Source organism: Numida meleagris, chromosome 3 (assembly GCF_002078875.1).
Source record: "Numida meleagris isolate 19003 breed g44 Domestic line chromosome 3, NumMel1.0, whole genome shotgun sequence".
NCBI lineage: Eukaryota > Metazoa > Chordata > Aves > Galliformes > Numididae > Numida > Numida meleagris.
Window position 1 is genome coordinate 83,170,232 of NC_034411.1, and position 27,962 is coordinate 83,198,193.

General features: G+C 37.0%; 1 protein-coding gene across 6 annotated transcripts in view; it reads right to left on the bottom strand.

Annotated features, from left to right (window-relative positions):
• COL19A1 (collagen type XIX alpha 1 chain) overlaps positions 1 to 27,962 on the bottom strand; it is a 195,941-nt gene that overhangs the window by 94,332 nt on the left and 73,647 nt on the right. For all 6 annotated transcript variants that reach the window (XM_021391914.1, XM_021391915.1, XM_021391916.1 and 3 more), the window contains 2 exons: positions 26,989 to 27,033; positions 5,589 to 5,642 (listed from right to left, as the gene is read on the bottom strand). In XM_021391914.1, the coding sequence (XP_021247589.1) occupies positions 5,589 to 5,642; positions 26,989 to 27,033 (99 nt within the window). The remainder of the gene's footprint in view (positions 1 to 5,588; positions 5,643 to 26,988; positions 27,034 to 27,962) is intronic.

The window sequence follows — 27,962 nt, forward strand, 5'->3', positions numbered from 1 at the left end:
GAACAGTCAAAGAATTTGAGAGAAAAGGGAACTGAGTATTTTCCTCTATACCAAGTGGCCTTGACTGCAATTCTTTTGTGACAACATGATGATGCACAAACCAATAATAACGTTACCAGCAAAAAGGACAAAAGACGAACGCAACAGAGGATTCGTAGCTCGCTGCTTGTAGTTGGGATTCACATCTTATCTGTCTGAGAAACTATACGATGAAGGAATTCTAGCCAATAGGAGTACTGTTTAACCTGCCCATCAAACAACAGAAACAACTTCAAACACATACTCTTGTGAATACTACAGAGGGAAACATGGCTCTTGGTACTTGCACAGGACAAGGAAAATGTCATGGAATTTAAAAGAGTCTGCTTCTGTAAATTAGATTTTTGTGCAGACTTATTTGTTGCTGTTAACCTTGACACTGTGATGTTCAGCTGGGTTTGAAAGTCACATTGGGGATTTATAGGAGTTTAATGAGCAGATATCTCTGCAGCTAAGACCAAGCAGCTGGCAATTACTGTACTAAAAACTCTGCAGCCCAAATGGAGGGTCTAGAATTGCAGGCCAGGACGGTCTGAGGTGTACTTTCAGCAACAAGTTGAAAATAAGCTAGTCTGGGAGCAAACCCAGAAACCTGAAGAAAGCTAGGGTAAGTAAAGAAAGTTTACTGGGAAACTGTTGCAGTGCTACCAGAGTTTCTAAGGTTTACACTGCTGGCAGCAAACAACTGGACTGAAGAGCTTCCACAAGGACTGGAGAACCAGAGGGACCAAGGGAGTCATGAGCCAGGGTTCTGTTTAACAGCTCATTGAAGATATACTACTAGGATAAAAAAAAACAGTTATCAGAAATAATGCAAACTTCATCAGCAGCATTAGAAGACAAGGGCCTACAGCCTTTGCTCAGCTGCCATTAGCTAGTTATCCACAGCTGGGAAATATCTGAGAAACCCATTAAGCTCTCACCCTGTGACAAATGTTTACCATAATAACAGACATGAATTTGATCAGAGAAGTCTGAAAAATAATGACAGGATAACTGAATTGTTAACTTTGTATGAACTTATCAATAAGAAAACTCTCTTTTGTTCAGAAATGTGAGGAGAATTGTTAATGTTATGCTAAGTGTTCTCTCCAAGTAAAACATGCTTTTGGTTCCCTAGTGCTTACTTGATGAATTCTGACTACTCTTTTCAGGTTCACTAGGGCCTGAGAAAACTGTATCGTACACTGAAAATGTTCTCTAAGTTCTCTGCAGCTAATGCTTCAACATCCTGACAGAAAAGAGATGAAACAGGTAAAATGTATTTGCAGCTGGCAATAGGCGCTCTTGCCTGAGAGCAACCAAGCTGCTTCTATAGCAGCCACACCCAGCCTACTGGAGATGTACTTATTTGTCCTGCAAGCATTGCACTGCATGCAGAAACAATGAAAAATACTTCAAGATTGCCATCATGTTTTGAGGAGAATAGGTCTTTCACTCTGCAAGAAACCTGTTTGGGAAGTATTGTTCAGTTTTATTTTTATTGCTGGATGAAAAAAATATTTTTAAACTTTTTTGCACGTGGTCCCCAGCCTGCATTAAATTCACTGAATCTCACATCAGGCTAAAATCTCCTAGCACACCACACAATATCTAAAGTGCTGAAAATACAGTCATCAATCCAACACACTAATAAAGAGTGTCAAACCAAATTAGTATGGATCAAATCAGAAACTTCTACGGAGAAATAAATCTTGGAAATACTCCAATTAGTAAGACAACAGAACCACATTTTCTCCACAAAACAGTCTTAAATTTTTAATTTAAGCAACAGCTTCAGAGTCAGCTGTACAACATCAAGCTGTGTATGCTGGGATAACTTTTCTAATCTAGTGAGGCATTTTCAGAGCTTCAAACCATAGAATACACTGTTTTTCATTTTATGCCTCAAGTACTTTTAAATGTCACCATTAGTCTTTTCTGGTTAATGTCATTCAAAGACATCAGATTGCTACACTATTTGAATTTTTAGATCTTAAGCCTACTGTTTCTTCATACTTTTGCTCCTGACAGAATCATCAGACATTAGATTTAATAACACTACAAATTCCACACTTTCAAGCAGTAGGATTCTTCTCTTACCATCCAAGTGTTTCCTTACAATGCTAAGACAGTTCAAGATTAGAGAGTGAGAGAAAACCCATGAGGGTGTGAAGGTAAACAACTGTTACTAGCACATCAAGACACTAGGTTCTTTTGAAAATGTTCATATTTCTGTTCATATTTACACAAAAGCAAATAAAATGACCCAATATGTGCACATTTTATCTTCTTTACACTGAAAACTTGTGATTTTCTTACTGCTCACTTAAATTTATAGGTCTGTCCTTCAACGTTATGCATGTAAAGAAAAAGAGTATTTTACATGGGAAAGTTTTTATACAGTAACTTAGAGTACCCTCTTTCCCAGAAGGAGAAGAAAAATACTTAATGAACAAGATTGTTAAACTATGTGGAGATGATACACTAGATTTTCAATTATTTCTTTTTATTTCTTTTTTTTTCCTTAAATAATTTACAGTAAAGAGTAGGTCTTCCCCTAGTTACACATGACACATGCTGGGAGATATGGTAAAACTTCCTAGGCTTGCTTACTGTTGCTAAAGTATTTCATTTTTGTTAGCAAAACATTAAGTATTCCATGGTATTCATTTCTGCCTGCACCACTGATCAAGAAAATGACATGACTCCAAAAGGAGTCTAGAAGTTTCAATTACTAAGACTTACTTTCAGTTCACACTCAAAGGAATGTGAATATCACATAGATCTTACTCCATGGTAGTAGCATGGATATTCATATGCAAATTTGTCCTTATTCCATATGCAATATGAGCATAATGGAAAAGTAATTGTATTTAATAGGATTTCTCTCAGACAGTGCGTCCATGAACATCCACTTGTTACTGCAATAAAAATGATGGCATTATTAATGTCAAGTGGCTATAAAACTCAAGGAATATAACTTAAGAGACACTACTCAAGAAAACTGGCTGTTCGTATAATAGAGGCAAAAGGCTGCTTACAGATGTAATGTGAATACATACCACAGGAGGACTATATTAGCAAAATATAAGTTATTTATAGCTGCGACTTAAGAAGCTAAGAACAATGGCAACCACATTACTAGTATTTATAGTGAGTATTTGTGTTGTCAGATGGATTTTGAATGTCTCAGATGGGATACAGCACAGTAGACCTTGTCTCAGATTTGTGGAGTGATAATCTAGGAGATGTGCAGAGCAGTTAATATATTCACAGTTCCTGCATCCAAACGTGTTTCTGAATGAGATTCTGACTGACCCAGTTAGCACAATCTGCAAGGGATGAGAGGCTTCAACTTTCTGGATAACACTTCAGCACTGTATAAAGCCAATCTCCAAATCAGTTTTGACTTCCCCTGTTATTCTACTTCATTCTAACAAGAACCCATTGTACAGTTAAGAAAACAAAAGTAGTAACAGGAGAGGAAAAAAAAAAGGAATTTTATTTCTGTGACGCTTCTGCTTCCTGATTTTGATTAAAATAAATCCAGATATGTTTCTACCAAGATGTTCAGTCATCACTTTCCTGTTCTTCATCTGTGAGTGCAGAAACACTCTTTCCCCCAGGCAGAGACAACAGCTGCCAACAGCCGACACCACTAGCTTTGAGTGTTTTCAGGCTTTCTTTATACACCACTGCAGATTATGCCCATGTAAGCAGATTAACTCGATTATTTCGGAAATATCAGATGTTACATTTATGCATGTGGAATGACATTGAGAAATACTGATAGCAATGAAGAGTCAATGACACACAGTACTTTGCATTTAAACTTAATGACTGGCATCTCCATGCACTCTAATAGCTGAATCCAAAGCATGTTTTTTTAAGTGAATCATGTGTGATCCGAGCAATAAAGTGTTATATTGCCTTGTGCAAAAATATTTTAAAGGCAGTTCTCATGATGATAATCCACCATTTTTGACACATTATAACAGTTCACTAAATATTCTGATTTATAAAGGTTTAATATTTTACACTTTCAGTGCCACAATGTCAAATATGTTCTAGAGTTCACCAGATACGTGGTATACCTTACTCATCCTAAAAAATTTATGGAACAAGAGCCCATGTAGTAAACGAGATCATGTAAGACCAACAGAGAAATGTCTCCAGAGCTATGGAAAGAAACACAGATGTGTTTTTCCATGCTGTCAGCAAATATGTATGCATGACAGAAATATATGGTTCACCTTTACAGACAAGCAGGCTACAAGATAATACCTCTTTGAATACCTAAACACAGTTTCAGCTCAGTACATAGTATATGTTTCCACATGGAAGATATCTACCAGTAGCCAAAAATAGCCTGATTTAACTAGCATTAAATTATAATAACCTGAAATAGGGAAAAATATCTTTAATTACAACAGTGTGCATAAAAAAGCCAGATGACATTAAAAGTGTCAAAATCTTGTAGGTGATCTTAAAAATGTTATGTATAGCTCAATGCAAATAATCATATGCATTGCCTGGGCTCTTAGCAAGCCCAGCAAGACTGTCATAGCATTTTGGTGTCAAAAGAAGAACCATTCACTCTTTTGGCAATGCTGGTGGAAAAGGTTTGCTGAAATTTGTTTTCCAAGTCCCGTATCTCATTTTTGTTGAGAATTCTAGTCATAATGTGAGCTATTCTTCAAAGATTTAGACAGTCAGGATCAGTCGCTCTGTGAGATGCTTTCTGCCTTCAGCTGTGATGTTTTGCAATTGGAGAGCAACAATATCCTTTACTATCAAAGCCTAAACCCAGGCTGATCTCCAGCTAGGTCAAGGGGGAGACAGGAGGGGGCAAGGGGGATAAAGAAAACCAATAGCTTTCTTTTTATTTTTAAATCTTGCTGTTCAAATCATACTGCTTTGCCATTTCCGTATTTCATATATTCTGCCCTCTTGTCTTAGTTTAATATGTTTGAAAATAAATACAAAAATAAATCAGGCAGAAGTGAGTGTTAACACTGACCTAAGTCTATAGTGTTAGCTCAGGTTCAAACATGAACGTGAACCCTATGACCAGGATCATCCAGTACTATTTTTAACTTAGATTCATACTACAGCTGAAATATGGACCAGATCAATGAACTAATTAGTCAGCAAAATGTATCAGAGAAAATAAGTAAAAATTTAACTAAAATTCTCTATTGCATGAGCCACATGGCACAGTGAATGACCCATGGCTCTCATCCAGGTATGGTTAGCTGCCTGTGCAGTTCCTTTTCAGAAATTAAGGCTCCAGGCCTAGCTTCGCCTCCAGAAACATCCTCTTTCTTCATCTCTACTGTGTTGCTTTATCATGGAGGGTACCATATCCTTACCTGCAGCTTTCTTATTCAACATTAAGACCTAACTACCTCATCTGAACACAATTCTTTTTCTTGCCCATCATCTTAGCTTTCTGAACATACATTTTCTACATTTTCATACATCAATCTTACATAAATTCTAAAATTCATTGCTTGACTATTCCCCCAAAAGTCTGCAACTTGAATTTTTTATTATCTTCAGTTTACCTCTCTTCCATGAATGCCTTCTGGTCCTGGTTCTCCTTTTTCTCCTTTTTTACCCTAAAAGAATGAATAATTATTTTATTACATATGCAAGATAAATACTAAATGATGATTCTTTTTTTAACAGGAAAAATATTTTAAGATTCTTGTCTGTTCTACATACAGTGCTACAAGTTCATTGTTGGCTGCACAAGCAAAATTATTTCTTAGATTCCAAAAGAAAGCACTATGAGAGCTAAATACCTTCATACTTCACAGTGCAAATGAACATCCATGAAGACGTAGCACAGAAAAACATTCTTTATTCTCACAGTGCTCTGAGAACAATGTGGTTAAACAGAAATTTATGGCAGAGGGTATATATATTTTTGTTACTGCTTTTCAATAAACAATTCATGTTTTAAACATCTGATAACAGAACTGTCATCAGTATTATCTTTGACTCGTACTGCTACATGGTTCCTTGACTGAAGCTGAGAAAGATTGAAACAATTTTTGTTATTTCTTAGAAGGAGGAATATAAGTGACATATATCTAATTTATTTATGAATCAAAAGAAAAAAAAGCAGAAAGGACTCTTCAGAATCAATGATACAGGTTGGTTTCTGGGCTTCATTATGAAACACAATATTCTTTGTAAGATAGAACAAAGGATGCAGTTCTGTACCATCTCTACCTATCATGCTATTCTAGTTAATAAAAATTTCACTAGAAATTACCAAAATACATCTGTTTATGAAGCATAATTTAAGGGAGAGTGCCAGAACCAGCAAGTATAAACAGCTCTACAATTCCATCTGTGTCACTATCCTGAACTTTACCATATTATAAAAATAACATCATTCTGATAAAAGCATGAGGACTGACTTTACTAGAGTCCAAGCTCTTCATTGATCAGTCAAACAAAAGGAACAGCCCTACACTGAATTTCAATTATCTCCAGTGGTCTACATTCGTCTGAGCAGAACTTATTCATTATGTCAGCATAATCTTCATAATTCTGTTAGGTAAATGGTACTGAACTGAGATCACTCAGCTAATTCCATTTGTGGCACAACCCTGATTCAAAGCTATTCCTCCTGTGGCAATGATAGAGGGCATTTCATCTAATAATCAGACTTACAAAATGAGTTTGTATGAGCTTTCTCAAACAACTAAAGCCTACTAACAAATTAGCAAACAAAATGTAAATTTAATAATCCCATGCAAAGGATCGCTTCAGTAGTTCGTTGTTTCAATTTTAATACATCTTGCTGATAACAAACCAAACACTATATATTAGCTTGGATGGTTCTGCTTTTACCTCAAGTGTTGTCTTATTCCTTGTCAAAACCCCCCAAATTTAAACATGATAAATCTATGCACTGATTACAAGATGTTTAAATGATTCCAAAAAGTTACAGGAATATAACACTGGTTATTCTAGTATGTTTAATCTATCAAGTTCTCTTTGTTCTCTGGATTAAAACTTTGTTTGAGATAGTAATCATCTATATCAGTTTCAAGAATAATGGTTAAAGTTCCAAAGTTCTTCTTATTTTTATTTTTTTATTGCCCAATTAAAACTTTTAGAAGAAAATGAAATAAAATGACATTTTAGTTTTCATCACTGTGACACACCGGACAATCAATACTTCCAGTATCTTTCAACTGGTTTCAGATCACATTGTTACAACTTTGTAGTATCTACAAAGGTGCAGATATATATCTACCTCGTACATTTAGTCACATATTTAACTCTTAATTATAAAGTATTTCTAGAAGATTTAAAGATTATTCAAATAAATGTAGCTGTCTTTTTCCTTCTATGGTTTATCTGCCTATGCAATTTATGAGAAAATGGTATAACTGTCCACAGTTCTGATTCAGAAGTAGTATTAGCAGCTTGTAAATTCTTTGATGTATATGTGGAAACCTTACTCAAAAGTATCTTGTAATTATTTGTTATACTGCATCTACGTTTACATAAAAGCATGCATTCAGATAGCCTAAAACCAAAGAAGCTTGCCCCTTGCCCTTGCTTGTCATTTGCCTAGATGTTAGATTAGAAGCACTTGTTGGAAATCCAGCCTTTTTCTTCTTCAACAAGCAAACAGTAACTAAAATGTTGGCAAGCTGCTTTAGACACATACAAGCTAGCTGGTGAATGTAGGGAAGAAAGAAAAACTCCATTTGCTATGATTTACGAGATACTCAGATTTAGAATGTTTGTCAGCTAGACAAAATGACAAAAAGCACCCTTTGCTAATGAGTCCAGACCTGTGCAGAACCCCAAGACCCCCAGGCTTCCTGCCATGTATGCCATTTTACACTGAACCTATTCTGATTTTTAATAGAGTAAATTATCTATAGTTGCCAAGCCTATTGTGTAGAACGTTCATGTTCTTGGTGAAGCAAAAATTCACATCTAACACAGATCCAATTCTTACAATTTATTCTTCTGTGAACAGAGCCAAGTCACGCTCATTTCTGTCTTTGTGGAGTGCACTATTCTGCATAATTAACAGCTTCAAATGCAGCCAATTTGCAGAACTGCTGAAGCCACTCTGCGGTGTAGATGAGGCTGTTAATAATCAACATTGTGGGTTATCTCATAGATTAACAAAAAAAGAAAAGAGAGAAAAATGTATTAATGCCATTTCTGTCTAATGTTCCCGCCTGCATATGCTATACTCAGATGAGACAGTTAAAGACTATTTAGGAGCTAATTGCAAAAGCAGGATGACAAAACTCTGGAAGTGCCATGTCTTGTTTATTAGTTTACTAAAAGTAATCCAATATAACGCTGAATTATTTGTATTGCTTTGGGTGCATTCTGCTTTCAGTTTGCCCAGTGGAACAAGCTGGTGGGGTTGTTGCAGTGCAAGTACTGCAAGGGATTCAGTCTCCAGCATGCAGTGGATACAGTGACCTCAGTGGTAATTTCTTTAATTAGAACTGGGGGTTTGCTCACAGTTTCTGCAAGACTAAAGCATCAGCCTCAAGTCACTTGGCAACTTTAAGGGTGCCTAATTTTCCTTGCATGCTTTTTTCTTCCTTATTATAAAAGCAAAGTAATGTATTTGGAAATAAAATACATCCATACCTAAAAATTACCTAAAAAGGTAAAGTTTATTTTTGCAGTGCTGCTCTGTTAATAATACTAATCCTGAACTCCTGATATCCTTTGTTCCAAGCATTTTTCAAGCACCACTGTTCACAATAGCTGAAATATTCTCTGAAGTGTGCAAGGCATACAGTATCACTAATTCAGTGCTGATACTTCGTAATGTTTAACCTCTGAAACTCTGTGATTTTATATATATATACACACATACTCCCATATGGCTACTTCTCTTTTTTACTGACAGATTTCTAGAAAGCTGGGGTTACGAAGGGCTCCATCCCAATAACATTCTTACTGACTGGCCTGTAGCCTTCATGTGAAAACAGGATACCATGCTACAAGGAAGCAATAGCACTCAGGGAGAAGTACTGCTGAAACATTATACCATTCAAGAGGAGTAGTAGTGAAGGCAAACTAATGATCCTGTCTCAGTTCAGACTGGGAGGAACTACGCAAGTAAATGGAGAGTCACAAAAGCAGCTTATTTCCAAACAGGCTTTAACTCACGTCAAGCTGTTACCTAAGCAGGGCCAGATAGAGACAGTATGAAAACACTGCAGAAATATACATGAAAATCAACAACTTGAACCTAGAAGTCTGTTACTGTGAACCCTGTGTATTCCCAAACCTACTTATTTAGGATAGCAAGACATGAAAGCAGGTTGTCACAAAGCTTCATAGGTACCAGCAATTTCAGGAGCTGCGCAGATACACTTATCAAGAAACCATGACCAAAACACTTCTGATGCCAAACTGTGACATCACTGCCTAGTGCAAGAACCACAAACAACAGGTGTCATGACTGGCCAAGTTGGATAATGTGTCAGGAGAAAGATGTTTCCTTCCTGCTTCACTTAATGTACACTGGTCAATACTGAAGCACATACTGGCTGACTGCTGCTTGGTGTCAAGCACTACACTTCTAAGCAAGCTCTCTGAGAACCTATACAAAGACAAACTATCATGTCATTTGATTTCAAAATCTTAGGCACAGAATGAGCTGAAGACAAGCCAATCCATGGATCCAAACCGTGCTGCTGAACTGTCTTTCCCTGTCAACAGGCATGAGGCAATCATCTATTTTTACTCTTTATAGCAAAATCTTAAAATGCAAAATGATCTCAATCAATAAGAACAGCCATGAAAAGAAAATCAAATTCAATGAATACTACAGTGTAGTGCTCTCCAGCTGGAGAAATCAAATGCACAAATAACAAGTAAGAATAACTTGTATATCACTGCTGCAGAAGAGGATATAGGGATTACCACGGAGTAATCCACAGTGAGTGTGAGTCTGTAACACAAAGCTATTTTTAAAAGGCCAAGCTCCACTTTGGGATGAGCCAAATGCAAATTGAAAAAAATCCATACAATTATTCTAGTTTACTTGTCACTGATGAGAACAGTGAAGGACAGCGTCCAGTTCAGGGCATTGTACTTTTCATGTAACACAGTCAGCTTTCAGATACCTGCTCTTCTCCAATCCAAAATGATAAAAAGTATGAAAAAGAAAACCAGCTTCATGAGAAAACAGTGAACACAGGATGAGCTGATGACTCTCAAATATGGAAAAGAATGCTGTAAATGAGATACAAAGTTTTCCACAGTAATACAAATAAAAGTTTTCATTTGTAGTCAGAAAGTTTAAAGTTTATGGGTTGAAAACCTGAAGTTTAAAAGGTAAAAAAAAATATGGTAACAATTTATTTAGGATGATAATGGAACTGCTTTCACTGCAGATTTTTCTTGGTAGTGCTCTAGATATTCTTGATGATATCCATTGTGCGTGTGTGTAGGAGTGAAGCAGCTACAACACCGTACACACTTCCAGCCTAAGATTTTCTTTAGACTGCTCCTTGATTCTAGTATCTTGGAAAATGTGACAAGGCAATGTGTTCAAATAGTACTAGCTCTTAGAATTACGTATTTGCTAAGTAATGTTTGCAGGAAGCATGCCTTAAGGAGTTCAAATGCTCTCATTTAATAAATAAATTCTCTTTTTTATTTTCATTTTTTATGAGGGTACTGAAAGGTAACTGATTCAAATGACAGCAATATACATGGTGGCAAAGTGACTTCATACATAACCATGCCATTACCTACATGCACAGCGCCTAAATATCTCAGTTCAGAGAAGAAGAACAGCAAAAAAAAAAAAAAAAAACAAAGCAAAGGACACTGAGGAAACATGACAGGACAGACAAAAATAAATAAAAAGTAAGAATGAGTAGCCTCAATAGACTGAAGGATTATATTCACAAGTCATGTAGTTTCATCATAATTTTACATTCTTTGTGAAAGCTAAACTCTCAAATTGCAACACTGACAAACACCAATTTCCAAAATAGTTTAACAGTTCCACGGCATCCCAGGAGGCAATAAACTGGCCTCAGGTGGCCTTACTGTAATCCCCACTTTGATGACCTAAAGAATTGTGACATATGTGAGAACTAAGCCTTTAGAAAACTCCAGCTCTATGTATTCATACCTAGAAAATGCTACAGCATGTTACACCAGCAACACCTTACTGAAAACACTGCTGAGGAATCTTTTGATCTCTTAATACGTTTCTCACAGATCTCTAAATCTAATCTCAGTCCTTAGTGTCAGTGTGACTTTATTTTATTGAAATCTAAAAGACTTCTAAGGTTCCTTGATGAGGGCCAGAGCTATTAGTTGAGATTATTAATGAACACTGAAAGGTACTAAAAGATATTGTAATTAGCAGAGCAAGTAATCTATGTGCATGGCATAGTAAGTCTTTTCATCTAAAAGACTTGTCAGAGTGAAAGACTTGAAACCACAACTTCAACCTGCTGGGTGATGTTAGCCAGTGCAGAAAGAAAAACTACTGAGATTTCAGATAAATCCTGCTTGCTACACTTTATACAATACTAATCGCAATCTAACACATAGCTTTGATTTCAGCAACAAAGGTCCCAGACTACCTCTGGTCAGGATCAAGATGCTCACACTACCTTTGCTTTTTTCAGTATTAAATGTTGACGTTGTGGTTTGAAAATTTTGTTCTGTGCTATCATTGCTCCTCCTTCCATCACCATTTCACTCTTTTTTTCCCCTATAAGCTTTCAATGTCAATGAAAAAACTTTCAATATCAATAACAAAAAACAACCAGAAAAAAAAACACAGAAAAAGAACACTGCAATCTATATCTTTTTTGGTATTATTATTTGATCACATATTCTACGAATTGAATGAAATTTTTTTTACCCCAAGGTTAAAGTTTTATTCATAAAAATAAGGCAAGGTGAAACATTATATTTTATATTATTTATGTTTTTGTTAATCAATCAAGACTGCTCTGTAGGAACCCATCTTCTATCTTAAACCCTATGTTTTAAATATATCTTTGTACTGTGCCTAGCAGAATGAGATCATAATACTTCTCTTGAACTTTCACAAGTATTTGCACTTTTACAAAATTTTGATGTTTTAGTACTCTAAAACAGAAGCAATGCTTGAATTTGGCTTCAAGGTGCCAAATATACTATTTTTTAAAATTTTTATTGTTTTCTGTATCTATCAATAGATTAAAAACTGAAAAGAAAAAGCTGTCTGATTTAATTAGCACTCTATTTTTCCTTCCTTAAGTAAATACTACAAATGGCTTTGACTTTCAGCTGCAATTGTTTAAAGCTCTGTCTGCCTTTCAGTGGGGAGGTTTCTGTTTATACTGGCTTAGTGTTAGTGTTGAACGAAGATTTTTCCGTAGGAGGAATAAACCAGCTTCTTTTCAGGGACTGTCTCCTAAGGAACGTAAAGCCAATCTGTTCTTGTTAGCAGCTGACAAATAGTATTGCTCTCACAAAACATAGTATTTTTTAGACACCCATACTTTCATGATTTTGGCAGGCTACTACTATTGTTATTTAGATTCTGAGAGATGTTGTGCAGATGGTTACAGTAATGTCAAGTGTTTGCACAAGTTGATGGACTGCTATGTCTGTTCTGGAAAGGCCACATTTCTGTTTCTACCACATGACCACAAAAATAATGTCATCTTCTGTAACTAAGATTATTTCTGAGTTGTGTTCATCAGACCCACAGAGGCAGCAGTAGCATTTAATTCCATTTTCTCAGACTACACTAAGTTTATTATGGTCACAGAAATACAAACTTTAGACCAGGAGCTCCTTGAAGTTTCAATAAAATTCTCATGGACTGTGGTAAAATTTAAATGTGTGATATTTTAAGTCTTCTGATATACATTTATCTGAGAAGGAGTCTTGATCTGTGCTCAAAATATGCATACCTTGCTCATACATTACTATGGGCAATTCAAAACACAGCTAGAAAAATGAAGGATGGTTGTCTTTTGCACAACACATAGTAATTACAGCTTTCATGTGAGAATTTGTCTCCCTTTCTGGGAGAATCAAAATCCACAGCTACCAATTCCCTGGAAACGGTCAATTAAAACCATCCCATAAGATATCATGCATGAAAACTGTCATCTTTCTGTTCTAGCTGGACTACAGTGAAGTGTCTAGTGCCAGAGGAACTTCTGTAGCCTATTGCAGGGGTGCAGGCACATTTAGAAAGAGCATCCTGGGAAATTTGATTTGCATCTGCCAGATGGCTATCAACAACAGAAGCAAGTTTAAGTTAACACTGGTCTTCTGTAGGTACTCATATATGGACATAGGTCAAGCTGTTTCTGCATATGTATACTGGCCACGCCATATCAGGAAGAATAACAACACTCCTTCCCTCGTCCCCAGAGGCATCTAAGACAACTGAGTCACCATTTACTGTCACAGAATCTCTGAACTTCTGTGGTAAATTAGCAGCTCTTCTAAGCTAGCTTCTTCAGTTTATCAAACACAAAGACAGACAATGATTGCACTGTACAAAGTAGAGGCTACTGATGGATACATTAGGCACATATGCATACTCCTGTGCAATTTACCACTTTTCAGCTTTTGGACAGATCTCTGATAACATCCTTACTATGGTTATAGCCACATGAGCAAACAGTACCGCGTGACAGAAAAGAATCTGTGGAGCAAATGATGAAGAGAAGTAGATTTTAACACCATGTGTATTTTGGAGAAGCTATTTGGTATCTACTTCAGGGTAGCTTTAGTCTGTTTTCCTCAACCCAACAGCCATTATCAACTGCAGCTCCTTAGGCTTGTTCCTGGAATGGATCTTTCAGTTTAACTTCAATCAAAAGAAATCACAGTGTTCTTCTTCAGCCCTTAAAGACATCTATAGTACTGTAGTACTTTCTGATCATTCAAATATGTTTGTTCTTCTGAAGGAATGTTTTTTAACACTCATGTTTACTGTAGAAATATCACATCAGAGAATTTTTTAAAAAGCAGTTTCAAAGGAGGTTAAACTTAAATAATTACAAGGCTGCACATGCACATGTGCGATTTATCGTAGAATGATAGAATGGTTTGTGTTGGAAGGGACCTTTAACATCATCCAGTTCCAACTCCTCTGCTATACGCAGGGACACCTCCCTCTAGACCCGGTTGCTCAAAGCCCCATCCAGCCTGGCCTTGAATGCTTCCAGGGAGGGGGAATTCACAACCTCACTGGGCAAGCTGTTCGAGTGTCTCACCACCCTCACAGTGAATCATTTCTTCCTAATATCTAGTCTAAATCTACCCTCTTCCAGTTTAAAACCATTTCCTCTTGTCCTTGTCCTGTCACTACCTGCCCATATATAAAGTCCCTCCCCAGCTTTCCTGTAGGCCCCCTTCAGGTAGTGGAAGGCTGCTATAAGGTCTCCTCAAAGCCTTCTCTTCTCCTGGCTGAAAAGCCCCAGCTCTTTCAGCCTGTCCTTGTGGGGGAGGTGCTCTAGCACCTACTCCAACAACTCATGTCCTTCTTGTACTGGGGGCTCCAGATCTGGATGCAGTACTCCAGGTGGGGAACCATGAGAACAGAGTAAAGGGGCAGAATCACCTCCCTTGACTTTCTGGTCACACTTCTCTTGATGCAGTCCAGAATATGGTTGGCCTTCTGGGCCGCAAGTGCACATTGCCGGCTCATGTTGAATCTTTCATCAATCGACACTCCCAAATCCTTCTCCTCAAGGCTACTCTCAAGCCATTCTTCACCCAGCCTGTATCTGTGCTTGGGACTGCCCCGACACAGATGTAAGACCTTGCAGTTGGCCTTGTTGAACATCATGAGGTTGGCATGGGTCCACATCTCAAGCCTGTCCAGGTCCTTCTGGATAGCATCCCTTCCCTCTAGTGTGTCAACTGCAGCACCCAGCTTGGTGACTTCTGCAAAATTCCTGAGGATGAACTCAGCCCCACTGTCCATGTTGCCTACAAAGATGTTAAATAGCACCAGTCCCAACACTGATCCCTGAGGAACGCCACTCGTCACCGGTCTCCACTTGGACATTTTGCTGTTGACCACAACTTTCTGAGTGTGACCATCCTGCCAATTCCTTATCCAGCGAGTGGTCCATCCATCAAATCCATTTTTCTCCAATTTGGCTACCAGGATGTAACGCAGGACAGTGTCAAAAAATGTTTACAAATATGATGTTTTCTAATATTGCATCAATACCGTGTTTTTTTCGACTACCCTATTGCCTCTTCTCATTAGATACCTGTCAGTACTCTGCAACGGTGCATACATCATCTCACTGATAAGTGTAGCTACAGAATACTGATAGGCTTCTCCTGTGGAGCCCTGCCAGCTCATTCGTGTAGCCCATCTTTACTCAGCAATTCCCAAGAACTAACTCCAGTTTGAAAGAAAGGAGACTTGCATGTCAGTAGCATTATTCAATCCACTATATTAAAATTAATACACTGAACTTGCCAGCAAGGATTCAGTTGTGCTAACTCTCTATTGCTATAATGCCAACTTCTTCCTGAGACTTCTTTCTATCTTAAAGTTCTTGGTAAAGAAGATACTTCCTTTAATAACTGCACAGTCAAAAGAATTAAGTCAAAATGTAGCAATTTAGAAATTTATTAGCTAGTATGGTAATACAATCTTTAAAATATTCAAATGTTATATTTCCTAGAATGGGATAACTAAGGATAACTTATTATAATAAACACATAATTATGAATGTAAATGTACAAGTATGTTAGTGTGTTACAATTATAAATCAAGAAAATATACTTGCTTATATAGTTAAACCAATCACCAGATTTAGGATCCAGAAGAAACATCCCCTCTAGATTATACAGTCAGAGAAAACTAAAAATAACAGCCATATGAAACTATTTCAATTTTCCTTCCTGGCTAAATGATAAGATCAATAATATTGGCCTGAAATTTCCCAGAATCCATGAGATCTCTGAGGTTTTGAAGTACTCAGATTATGGTATTCTGCACCTACAAAGCTTCTCATAGCACAATACTTCTCTCCAAAAACAATCCTTTTCTCCAAAAATACAAAGGTTATCAGTGAAGTGTACACAGCTTTTAGAAAAGTGAAACGAAGAAAACAAATAAATATGTGTATCTGTGGGTGTTTGTACATCATGAAAGCTAAGTTATGAGCCAGGAAAAAATAGAAGGGAGAAGGTACAGGTAACCAAGAGCCAATGGAGTATTAAAAAATAGCAAAGCAGACAACAAATTCAGAAATAGTGATATGAAAAGAAGTCCGAACAAAATGACTAGATGTCAAACATCAGTCAGACATATTTCTCTGAGACTGCCTTGGGGCAACACCCATATTATGGGCCCTTTCTAGAACTCTCTTGAATCCAACTGAGGCAACATCTTACTTGCAAAAAATTATATATGTATATTTTGGAATTTCTTATCTTTCAACTCAGTATTGTCTTTTTTTTTCTTTAAATTCAGACTGTTAATAGATACTCAATAAATACTAAGCAAAAATCATCCTTGCATAATGAACTGTAAGGCTTTTCAACAAAGAGATCTGAGGAATCTATTCTACGATTCTATGATCAACTCTATGATTCTATGAACCAGAAAAGAGGATATTTTAATTCACAATAATAAGCTTTATCACTTGAACTAAAAGGCTAACTAGCTGCAGTAGAGAATGACTCCTGTTGCCGGTGAACCAAAGGCAGAGGCTGAGCATGAGTCGCATTCCTCTCATCACAGAACACAAAATTTAGTAGCCAAGTTGATAAAAACCAGGGAAACCATAAATTCTGTACTCTAATTTTGACTTCAAAATGGAGTAAGATTTACTTCTTACAGCCCAAATACAGTCTTGTACCTTCAGGAAAGCAGGGCACTCAAATGGAAGAGGAAGCTGTTCTTCTATTAAAGCAGTTCGATTTTAACTCCTGAATTATTCCTCCCAAATTATTCTCAACCTCTTCCATCTTTCTCAGAAATGTACTCATATATACAGTCCATTCTTCCTCTTTTCCCCAAGTACCCCCCTCAAGGTCCTTGTCCATCTCTACCCCCTCTTCTGTACACAATTGCCCTGACCTTAACACTCATCTCACTGGTAGTACTGAGTTCTTAAATGGAAACTAGGACCTCAGCATATCTATGAAGACAGAAGATGATGCTGCGTGCTCCACCACTACTGGTGGATATTTCTTGGCTCCTCCAGAATATTATCCCAGATGCTGAATGTGCAACACTTCTTATATATAATTGTTACACTAATTCTGTATTAATTGCCATTTACCAAAAATGATGTTGAAAAGGTTTGCAGCCTTAGTAACTTTCAAACTAGAGTATATTTCCAAGCACCTATGGCTGTAATGGTATCCAGACTTCCATCCCTGGGTATATCTTCACAGAGATCATCAAGGCAGCACAGAAGTAACCATTACTTGAACAATACAACCAAGTTACCTGGCACTCTGCTTTTGCTATTTATTCAAGTTTGCCTCTCAACATTACAGAATCTACAGTGCTTCTGACGCTGCAGCTACATTGTTCAGAGCAGGCCTGGCTGCTTCTGCAGAGCACTGCATGTTATAAAGACACAACAAATCCTTTTCAAGATAAATACTTTAATTTTTACATATTATGAAGTCGTGACTATGACTGATAAAAAGATGTTTTCATTTCTACTACCCTTCTACTTGCATATCCCAGGCCCTTAAATATGGAGAGACATATTTGAGCTCAGAGGTTGGCTGTGTTTCAAGAAGTAAAAATCTTTTAACTAATAATGAACAAGTGTCTGTGTTCTCAAGTCTCACTTCTACTCTTCTATCAAGAGTAAAAATAATGTGAGATCAGCAGGTCTCTTTCACTGGAGCATACCAAGACAATAAAACAGAAAAAGCTGAGAAGAAGAAATAACAGAAGGCTGAGGATTATTAGTTTCTGTTCAGACATGTGACTTCTTATACGTATATATAGTGACCTTGGCTACTTATGAGAGCTATCTAAAATCAAAATTTCATATGAACTTGTGTACTAAAAAAAAAAGCTAAATGTCTCAAAAGCTTGCAACACCACTAAAAACCATCCAGATGTAGCTATTAGGAAGATCAAATACAGATCAGTTGTCACAGAAGGCAATACTAAGTAAATTGGTATTTAATTGGGAAGAGACAGTTCAGGGATGAATAATAGATGCTTATTGGTTTCTGATTGATAAGGAAAAGGAGAAAAGTAATCTTCCAACAGAATAAGTAGGGGACACTGAACTACATTAACAGGATGCAGTCTGCAGATAAACAAAAGGAAGTGGTTCTTCAAAAATGAAGATAAACAGCATAATTCCTCACCACAGGATATTGCAGATGCTTAAAGTTTACATGAATTTGAGGGGAAACTGCATACACTAATGGAAGAGAAGTCCATTGAAGGCTACTAAATTCACTGCAACCACATCTGGCTGAGATTGCAGTCAGAAATAATTGGAGGCTGGAAGAGTATTTTGGGAGACGCACTGCACTCACTTTACTTTGTCCTCATGCTTTTCCCTAGGCACCCCTTTCGGCTACCATTAGAAGCAGGATGCTGAGCTAGATGAGCCTTTAATCTGACCAAATGGGTATTTGTAAGTAAATTAAACAGTGATATAGCTTGGGACCTGGAACTTGGTCATCTATATCAATAAACTGATAGACTCCAGCTGTGAACGTCTCTTCCAGACACTTCCCTGTACAATTCCCAAGCATAGTTAAAGAGTTATGATAGACTATGGTATAAGCAGTACTGATGAGGCCTGTTTCAAAGAGAAAGAGAGTTAAACAGTATGAAGAGAGACACATCAAGCCAAATGCCCCAGAACCACAGGACAAACTCAGGTAACATTGAGCTTAGTAGAATGAAAGCCAGTAAGATTGTTTTTATTACAGGTTGGAACTTATTGTAGAATTAAAAATATCCTTTTCTTCTTCCCCTAAAATATCTGTGTACAGGTTCTCTTGTGATAGTATATAATATGTTTTGTGATAAAAACAAATCTGTCAAATAAAAACACTTTCATGACCATTAATTGAGATGGTGGTCCTTCAAACACATTTAACTTCATTTGACTTCATGAGAAAACACTCTAAAGTGCTACTCAAGGTATCATAGCAAAACAGTAAGTACAAGTCAAAAAAGGAAAAATATTTCCCCCCCCCAGAGTTTAAAAGATGTGAATTGTAAGCTAGACAGTTACAAGATGAGAAGGAGAGATTTCTAATACTTCCCTCTAAAGCATTAAGAGACAAGTACAAAAACACTCAGGTCATGCTTGCACACAACTGGTAAAGCATTCAGCCTTGACTGCAAGAAATGATTCAAAGGACTTAAATCAACATACTTTTTAAAAAAATATTTCAAGCAAAAATAAATGTTTTTATGGATATCAAAGGCAAGGAGCCATATTTTGAGCAAATTGGCACTGACTGCATCACCATCCAAACAAAATGAGGGAACTGGAATCAGATTGTAATGCAAAATGCATTTCTATTCCTCCAAAAATCATACCAAATAACAGATTTGTACATGCAGTGGCCACAGTTATATGCAGATTTACAGCTTATTGAATTTAATATATTCTATACTAAGTAGTATATATAGAAATGCTGAAGTATTTGAAGCAGAATCTACAGCTGACAAATAACAGCTTTGTAAGAATACACAGGCGAATTAATAACTATTTATCTTCATTGTCATTTTTAATTTTACTGTTTTTAATTATAGACTTTCCAGATTCATTGCTGCCTTCTATCCCATGACAGATAACCTCTATTTTTCAAGTAGGCTGCAAACTTCCTCAGTACCTTAGCTGTGTCATGTGGACTGGTTTCATCACTGAGTTTTATGTACCAACATGAAAATATCGGCAAGCAAAAATAAATGTTTGGTGCATCAACTAGCACCACAGAAAGTTGACTCCTTCTGCATTTACTTATGCTTCTTTAAAAAATGCTTATGGAAGACTGGGGAGAAAAAAGAAAGACTATACTATACATGGAGACATACTGGAAGTTTATAGCCATGTATTTTCTGAATGAATGCAAAATAAAGGAGTATTTTATTAGGTGCGATAGGATGAAGTAGAAAATGCTAACCACCAGGAAATCTTCCTGACACTAAGGTCTGTTAGGAATTTTCTTCTAAAGGAAATAGAGGAAGCCCTATTTCCTGGAATAATTCAAATTGAACTTCACAAAATAGTAAATATATACAAAGAACATCCTGCGTTTAGAATAAAATGAAGCAGATGACAATTTTTTCTGCACTTAGGCTGGACAAGCCCCAGATTATCTCTCTCTTCTTGCACATGTACACAGGCAAAAGCAGAATGAAAGCATATGAAAAGTAAAGACTGACGGATGAAACTTTGGAAATAATGTATGACTGCCATTATGGCTATACTCCCAAAGGTTTCCTTAGTCAAATACATGTACATTTTCTTGAGAAATATCAATCAAAGAGTTGCAGTAAAATAATCCATTTACCAGAGTGTTCACAAGTGAACAGTATACAGTAATTGCCTCTCTGAGTTAAAACGGAAACAAGGAAATGTACACCAGTACGCTGAAGAAGCTGAGTGAAAGAGGAATTCAGGTTTCCTAGCTCTGTCCAATCAGTATTATCTCTTATCAAGAATCTTGTTATACTTGCTTGGCTATAATTAACGTATAAAATGCCCTGGCTTTTCAGTCTTCATTTTTCCTAATAAAATGGATCTGTTAAACACAGGATTCCATATTACCATGAAATTTATGTGGTGTTCAGGTTCCAAGTGTCCCTTAACACTGAAGTTTCAGTATTCTAGCTCAGTTACAGAAATAACAGTACCTATGATGTATGCTATAGTGAATATTTATTCTAACCAAGAAGGAAGACAAGAAGATGAAAAAATGTACAAGAGTACAATCTAGAATGACCAAAGGAAGCAAGAACCAGGAGGTAAAAAGATAAATAACAGATTTAAGAAAGGAAAAAAAAAGTATTTTAGTGGCTATTTACCTGACCAATTAACAAGCTCGGGGTCATCTCCAATTCCCATGTGATACACATACTTCAGGTAGCAAAACAAATAACAACAACAGTAATCATAAATAATAATCTAAACCCATTTCCTAATATGTGCTACTCATGCCCATAATGGTGACAGGATATTGAGATAATGGCATCTCAGAGAGTGCATACATTCCCATCATCCAAGCAACCACGCACTACCCAAAGAGACAATCCAGCTTCTATGAGGAAGGGAAAACCAGCTGGCAGGTGATAGTTATTTCAGCTAGGGCACTGCTCTCCTCACGATGTGACACCCCCAAAGAAGTATTATATGTGCATCTTAAAAATTTCCGCCTCTAACCTATTCTAGTGAAAAAGGCCAGTTCTTACCCAAAATTGCAAAGCATGTACATAAAAATCACCAAGTCATTCAATTACTTTTTTCCTTGTCCATTGTCTATATTAAATATATATTCACAATCACCCCCCCAATATTTTTTAAAAATATCATTTTTTACCACTCTTTTTTTTCCACATAGATATATACTGTGAAGACACATCCTGATTCAGAAAAATATCACGCTCCTGGGCACTCTCATAAAATCACCAGATAACTGAGGCTGAAGTGACCTCAGGAGGCACCTGGTCCATACTCTGGCTCAGAGCAGAGTCAGCTGTGAAGTCAGACCAGGCCACTGCGAGCTGGTCTTCAAACCTCCAGGGTCAGAGGCTGTACAACCACTTTGGGTAACCTGCTCCAGAGTTTTACTGTCCTATCATGGAAAAGCTTTAACTAAGCATTGAAACCAAGCAAGGATATGCACTGAAAAAGAAACCATCTAGCTTCTCGCTGTGCTGATCTAATTAGAAATCAGTGTAAATAATAAACTAAATATTTTTGATACTGTTAACAGAAAATGGAAAAGTCTTATGAGACAATCTGATCTCCTGTAATAAATCAAGTCTTTCTATTGATCATTCCTTTTTCTAGAACTAAGGTAAAAAGTGCAAAATGGTATAAGAGTAAATGACTTCTGTAAGAAATTACAGTGTTAAAATTAAGAATTCTTTCCTAACGGCTACCTAATATCTTCTTTGGTGTGGGAATACAAGGACTATTCAGAGCAGAAGCTGTGGAGCAAGATAAACAGCATGAGAAAGCAAGGCTGAGAACCAAGGACAAAGAAGAAGAGAAAAACAAAGTCAAGTAAGCTGTGTGATGATGACCCTGATTTGAGAAAGTGTGCATGGTAGAAATGACTCATGGCTCTGATTGGATAAGCACCTGCATGCACAGTTAAGGAGCATTTGTGGAACGCTTTGTTGACAAGTAAAGGCGGGTGGGAAAGTTAAAAGAGAAAACTTGTGAGTGTATATAAGGGATGTTAGAACCTGTAATGAACAATTTGGATCGTTCACATCTGAGTCCATGCCTCAGACGCTGCACCTTGCTGCACCTCCAGCCTGTTACTCTGCACGCTATCCACGTCAGGAATAGGAAATATGCCATTCCCTTCCTCTTTGCAGCAGTGTTATTTATTTGAAGACTGTTTACACATTTCCCTTCATCTGACTCTATGCTAACTAATCTTTCTCGACGGCTATGTGTTATACAGACCAGTTATTCTTGGTGATCTCCTTTCAACAGTTAAGTTGAAGCCTTACCAATAATATGTAGCACAGAACTACTTCATTAGTATTGCAGACTTCTCTTTAAAACGTCTTAGTTTCCTTCATTTGCAACTACCTGACTTCATTCCCTTGCAACCAAGAAAGCCAGCTGCATCCTGGGCTGCACCAAAAGAAGCGTGGCCAGCAATTCGAGGGAGGTGATCCTGCCCCTCTGCTCTGCGCTGGTGAGGCCTCACCTGGAGTACTGTGTCCAGATGTGGAGTCCTCAGTACAGGAGAGACATGGACCTGCTGGTGTGTGTCCAGAGGAGGGCCACAAAAATTATCCAAGGGATGGAACTCCTCTCCTATGAGAACAGGCTGAGAGCTGGGGCTGTTCAGCCTGGAGAAGAGAAGGCTCTGGGGAGACCTGAGAGCGGCCTTTCAATAACTAAAAAGGGGGCTACAAGAAAGAAGGGGACAGACTCTTTAGCAGGGTCTGTGGTGATAGAACAAGGGGAAATGGTTTCAAGCTTAAAGAGGGTAGACTTAGGTTAGATATAAGGAAAAAGTCTTTCACAGTGAGGGTGGTGAGGCACTGGAACAGGCTGCCCAGAGATGTGGTTGATGCCCTGTTCCTGGAGACTTTCAAGGCAAGGCTGAATTAGGCTGGCCCTTGGCAACCTGATCTAGCTGTGCTGTCCCTGCTCATTGCAGGGGAGCTGGACTAGATGGCCTTTAAAGGTGCCTTCCAGCTATGAGGATTCCATGATTCACCAGCTTCATATCCAAATAATCCACAGATTTAAATTTGTGAGTGGATGCTACTTTTCTCCCCCTCAAAACATATCGATTCTCCCCTATAGATAGTTCTTTGCACTTACACCTTTTTGTTAGACTCTATTCTGCTAGGCTATATCTTTGATGTGCAAAAACATCCTGGATTTTAAAGCTGTTTTCCAGCTATTAACAGTCCACACAAAAAGTTACAGTTCTGAACAGTATTAGAATGAGGACAGATTCACTCAGTATAATCTTCCTTCCTGTCAGCAAATCAATTAAAACTGCTCTCAGTGTATAAGATTTCAGTCATGCTACAGAAGGGTAGACCAAAGCTTTTGTTGCCAGTTGTAACGCTATCTTGTGAGACTATGACATTGGCTGTCTAACATAAAAAAAATAGAATATAAAGGAGGATTAAAGAAATTTACACTGAGAATATATTATTTCCTGTGGAGGGAAAACTCACAGTGTTAACACCTGCACATGTCAGTAGTGGTTCAACCTGAGAGGAAAACAAACAAACAAAAAAAACACCAAACAAAACAAAGGCAAACCAAGAATTCCAGATTCCTGAAGGAGACCCATGTGTGGCAAAGAAACCATTAAACAGCCTGAAGGGATCTCCCTTAATATGTTGAATTAAAGATGCCTCCTGTATCTTTGATTTACATACAACCAATCACTTTCACCTCAGTTGCCTACAACATCTCCAACGCTTGCTCAAACAAAACAGAAGATATAACAAAGACCAAAGTCAACTGGTTTGATGTGGTAAATGGAGAGGCCATGGGCTCAGCTGATTTCAAATATTCAACCCTATGGAATGACATGATCATCAAAAAAAAAAAAAAAAAAAGGATTGTTCAATTTAATTTACTTCACACAGTGTTACACCTTATTTGTTGCAAGTCACTAGAAGTGGGAGTCAACTTTCTACAAGAGGCATACAGTGCTATTTTAGGTTTCTGAATTACTGTCAGCAGCTGCCCCTCCCCAAAGTGCTCTTCCATCAGTTCTGTACCACGTCTACCTGTGGCAAGCTGGAAATGGCAAACACCTAATGTTCAAGTAGCTGTAACCCACTCAAGGTATAATGCAAAACAATGTGCAAATACTGTCCTGTTTCTCGATGTGCAAGATCTGGCTGGGGTTTTTGCATTAGTAAAAATCAAATTTTAAGTTCAAGTCTTTTTTTATCATGCTTGTAGCTCAGAAAGTAGTACAGATATTTTGTTTAGGACAGCGTGTCACAACACAAGTGTACTGGTACATTTTTAATACCAGAATTTAGAAACTGGAAGAAGCATTGCTGCTCTTCAAAATTATTTGGACTATGACCAAAGTGAATAACTTACAGCCCAAACTGAGAGCTACTTCATGTAACCTTAAAAGACACTCCCTCCTCACATATCAGGATATGAAGCTTCTAATGAGACTGTCCTAGATTATTTTTGGTAAATAAGGATTCTTCTGCTTGTATATCTCCTCTTATTTAAAGAATAGCTGAGTATATTGTTAACAGTTAAACTGGAAATACATTTAAATGGAATCTTTTAATTAAATTCGGAATTTGAAGAACAGGACAAAAGTCTAAAATGTGCTGACTCAGCTTCAACATAAGAAAAATGTTGCTGTCAGTCATTTGGTCATTTTATCTCTGCCTTAGTACAAGAGAAATCAAGCAGAGAGAGTGGCAGCAACAGCCGGATCCATGTGCCTGTGTCCAAACACAGTTTATTCATATTAGCTCAAGGAAAGCACGGCACAGCTGCAGAGCAATTATGAGAAAAAAAAATCAACAAGCCCTTCAGAACTGATGAATAACGATGCCGTGGAGGAAATAAGATCTGTCTATGAAGCTAGAAACACTCAACCTTAACAAGTGCTTTTTTTAGTCTGAATCTTCATGTGATAAACGTTAGTTGCTATGGATGCTTTTACTTCTGATATTTCTTCCTTCCTGGTTACTAGAATACTTCTTCCTAAAAAAAACTTCTGTAACTTTAAATCTGCTAAATTAAACAATAACAACACATTTTCTTTAAAACATCAACACTGAAAAGCTGGCTGACACTTCTGAAGAAGTATAGGGGGTAAGTGAATATACCCATGTTCAAAACAGGAATACATTGTTTTTTCTTAAATTCAAATGCTGCCACCCACTCGCCATTTTCTTCAGTCTGAATGTTGCCAGAATCTCAGCATCTTTCATCCCTCATCTTGAATAACATATAAACATCTGAATATATAGCACAGATTGAGCAGGAATGATATTCTGCATCCTCTTCAGACAGTGAGCTGAGGCACAGAGAAACTATCTGTGGTCCAAGAAAAGATGCATTCTTAAATCACATTGCCTAAACTAAATCAGCCAAAACACTACTAATAAATCAGTAACCAGGTACTACTTTGCTTAAGGTGCTGAAACTCAACTACAAACTGTTATTCTTAGCTCAATTTCTATTATACAAGATAAGTTAGACTAGACCCTTCCACTTGTCCCTCAACACAGACTTGCCTTTGATGATTTGTTATGCATCTGAAGTCATGCAGGAATATTGGCTTGAGCCATCTAGAGCAACCCAGACCAGCATTCTGTCAGCTAAGATAGCCTTCCAAAGGGCCAGCTTAATCCACATTTTAAAGCTCATGTTTTTTCAACTATTTCTGACCAAAGCAGAGCATCTGCAATTACAACAAACTGTTTCAGGCTCCATTTCTGATACACACTGCTAGAAAACAAGGAAAGATATCTCTTTGAATTTGCACTTGGAATTTTTACACCAGCCAGGAAAATAAGAAGGTCCTTAAAATAATGTGCTAGTCCATCAGTCAAGGGGGCAGAACTGCCAGAATATAGAAGAGGTACATGCACCTGCATTCCGTGAGTACAAGCAATCATCCCATTCTGGTTGAAGTCAGATATGTGCAGTAGACAAAACTCATGTTAACTATTGCATAGGTATGCAGAAGCATATCAATAAAAAATAATCTTTTTAAACTAGCTGTCAGTTATCACGATATAAGAAATGGAAAATTTTTCAATGGTAAAGAATTTATGTTCTTAGGAGGAAAAGAATGTAAAACATTTGGTAATTGCATTCAACATATTTCAGTACATTCTTTATAAAGTGCATTTGTAATTTATTAAAGCAACAACCGAGTACTATAAATACCTACACCATCTCATCATACATTCCATACAGTATAAATAAACATTTACAAGTTACCATAGAAATTCAGTAGCAGTAGACATCACTGGAGTCCAGTGGTTATAGTTCTGTTAGCTTTCATTATTAAATATTTTCTTAAAAAAACATGGTTCTGAAAGAAGTGCTGGTGACACCAGTTAATATGCATAAATAACTGTTATTAAGCCTTTCAGAAATCACTGAAAATGATCACAGAAATACAGAAGAAAGTGTTTTATTTGTAAAAGAGTTAAGGAATGCCTTCAGAACGAGGCTCCACTTAGTTTGTCATATACCAAAACATTAAAGCAGAAAAATAAGTAACATGGACAGAATAACTTACCTTTTCACCTTCTTCACCTTTACTACCAGGAAGGCCATGTTCACCCTGAAACACAAAACAATGCAAGTAATATCTCAAATATTCTTCAAATAATTGCATTCCTTAAAATTAGTGTTATTACACTGACTTTTTATTATGGGATTAAAACACAAGAAACTATTTGGATAATGATACTATTCCATTCAAAAATGTGAGAAACCTCCAGAAAAGTTGTCATGGCTTTTCAACAACCAGTCAGTCTTTCATTCAGCCTAATGGATATTCCTGGCTTTAAAAATTCTGAACTTTTGATTCTAAACCTGTTCATTATGGTCCTGGAATTCTTCTCCAGAATCAGCTTCAATACATTTATTCCTATTAATTCCTTCATGTTAATTTTTTTAATATGGCTAGTCAGCCGTGAAGGCCTCAAAAACCCACCTAAGTGAGAAAAAGATACAGATACAACTTACTGAAAGAAAACTCATCCCTTTCACTATGAAAACTCTGTCCAGTTAAATAAATATTAAAAAATAATAGGAGTGCAATTTGCAATACTAATTCCAACTAAGCTTATTGCAGCAGTTTGAATTCTTTATCAAATCATCTTTCAATAATAATATCCATTATAATGCTCCAATTAGATAACTTTTACCTCAGAAAAAGATACTAATGTAGCAATCTTACTATGCTAATGTCTCTGTCAAAAGTTTTGAGGCCTGGATGCATTACAACAAGAACAGTGTCTATTTTTGTCAGATCTTTATTAATGTATTTTTGTCTGTTCAGTAAGAGATACAGCAGAAATACAGCCAAAATTATATAGTTGTAGTACAAAACTTACATAATTTAAAACAACAACAACAACCAAAACAAAGCGGGAAAAAAAAAACCCACCACCACCACAAAACAAATGTCACACATATACTCTTTCTCCCTTAAATCACTAGGCAAGGGATAGTTTGCATGTGTTTGCCAGTCTCACAAATTCAGGC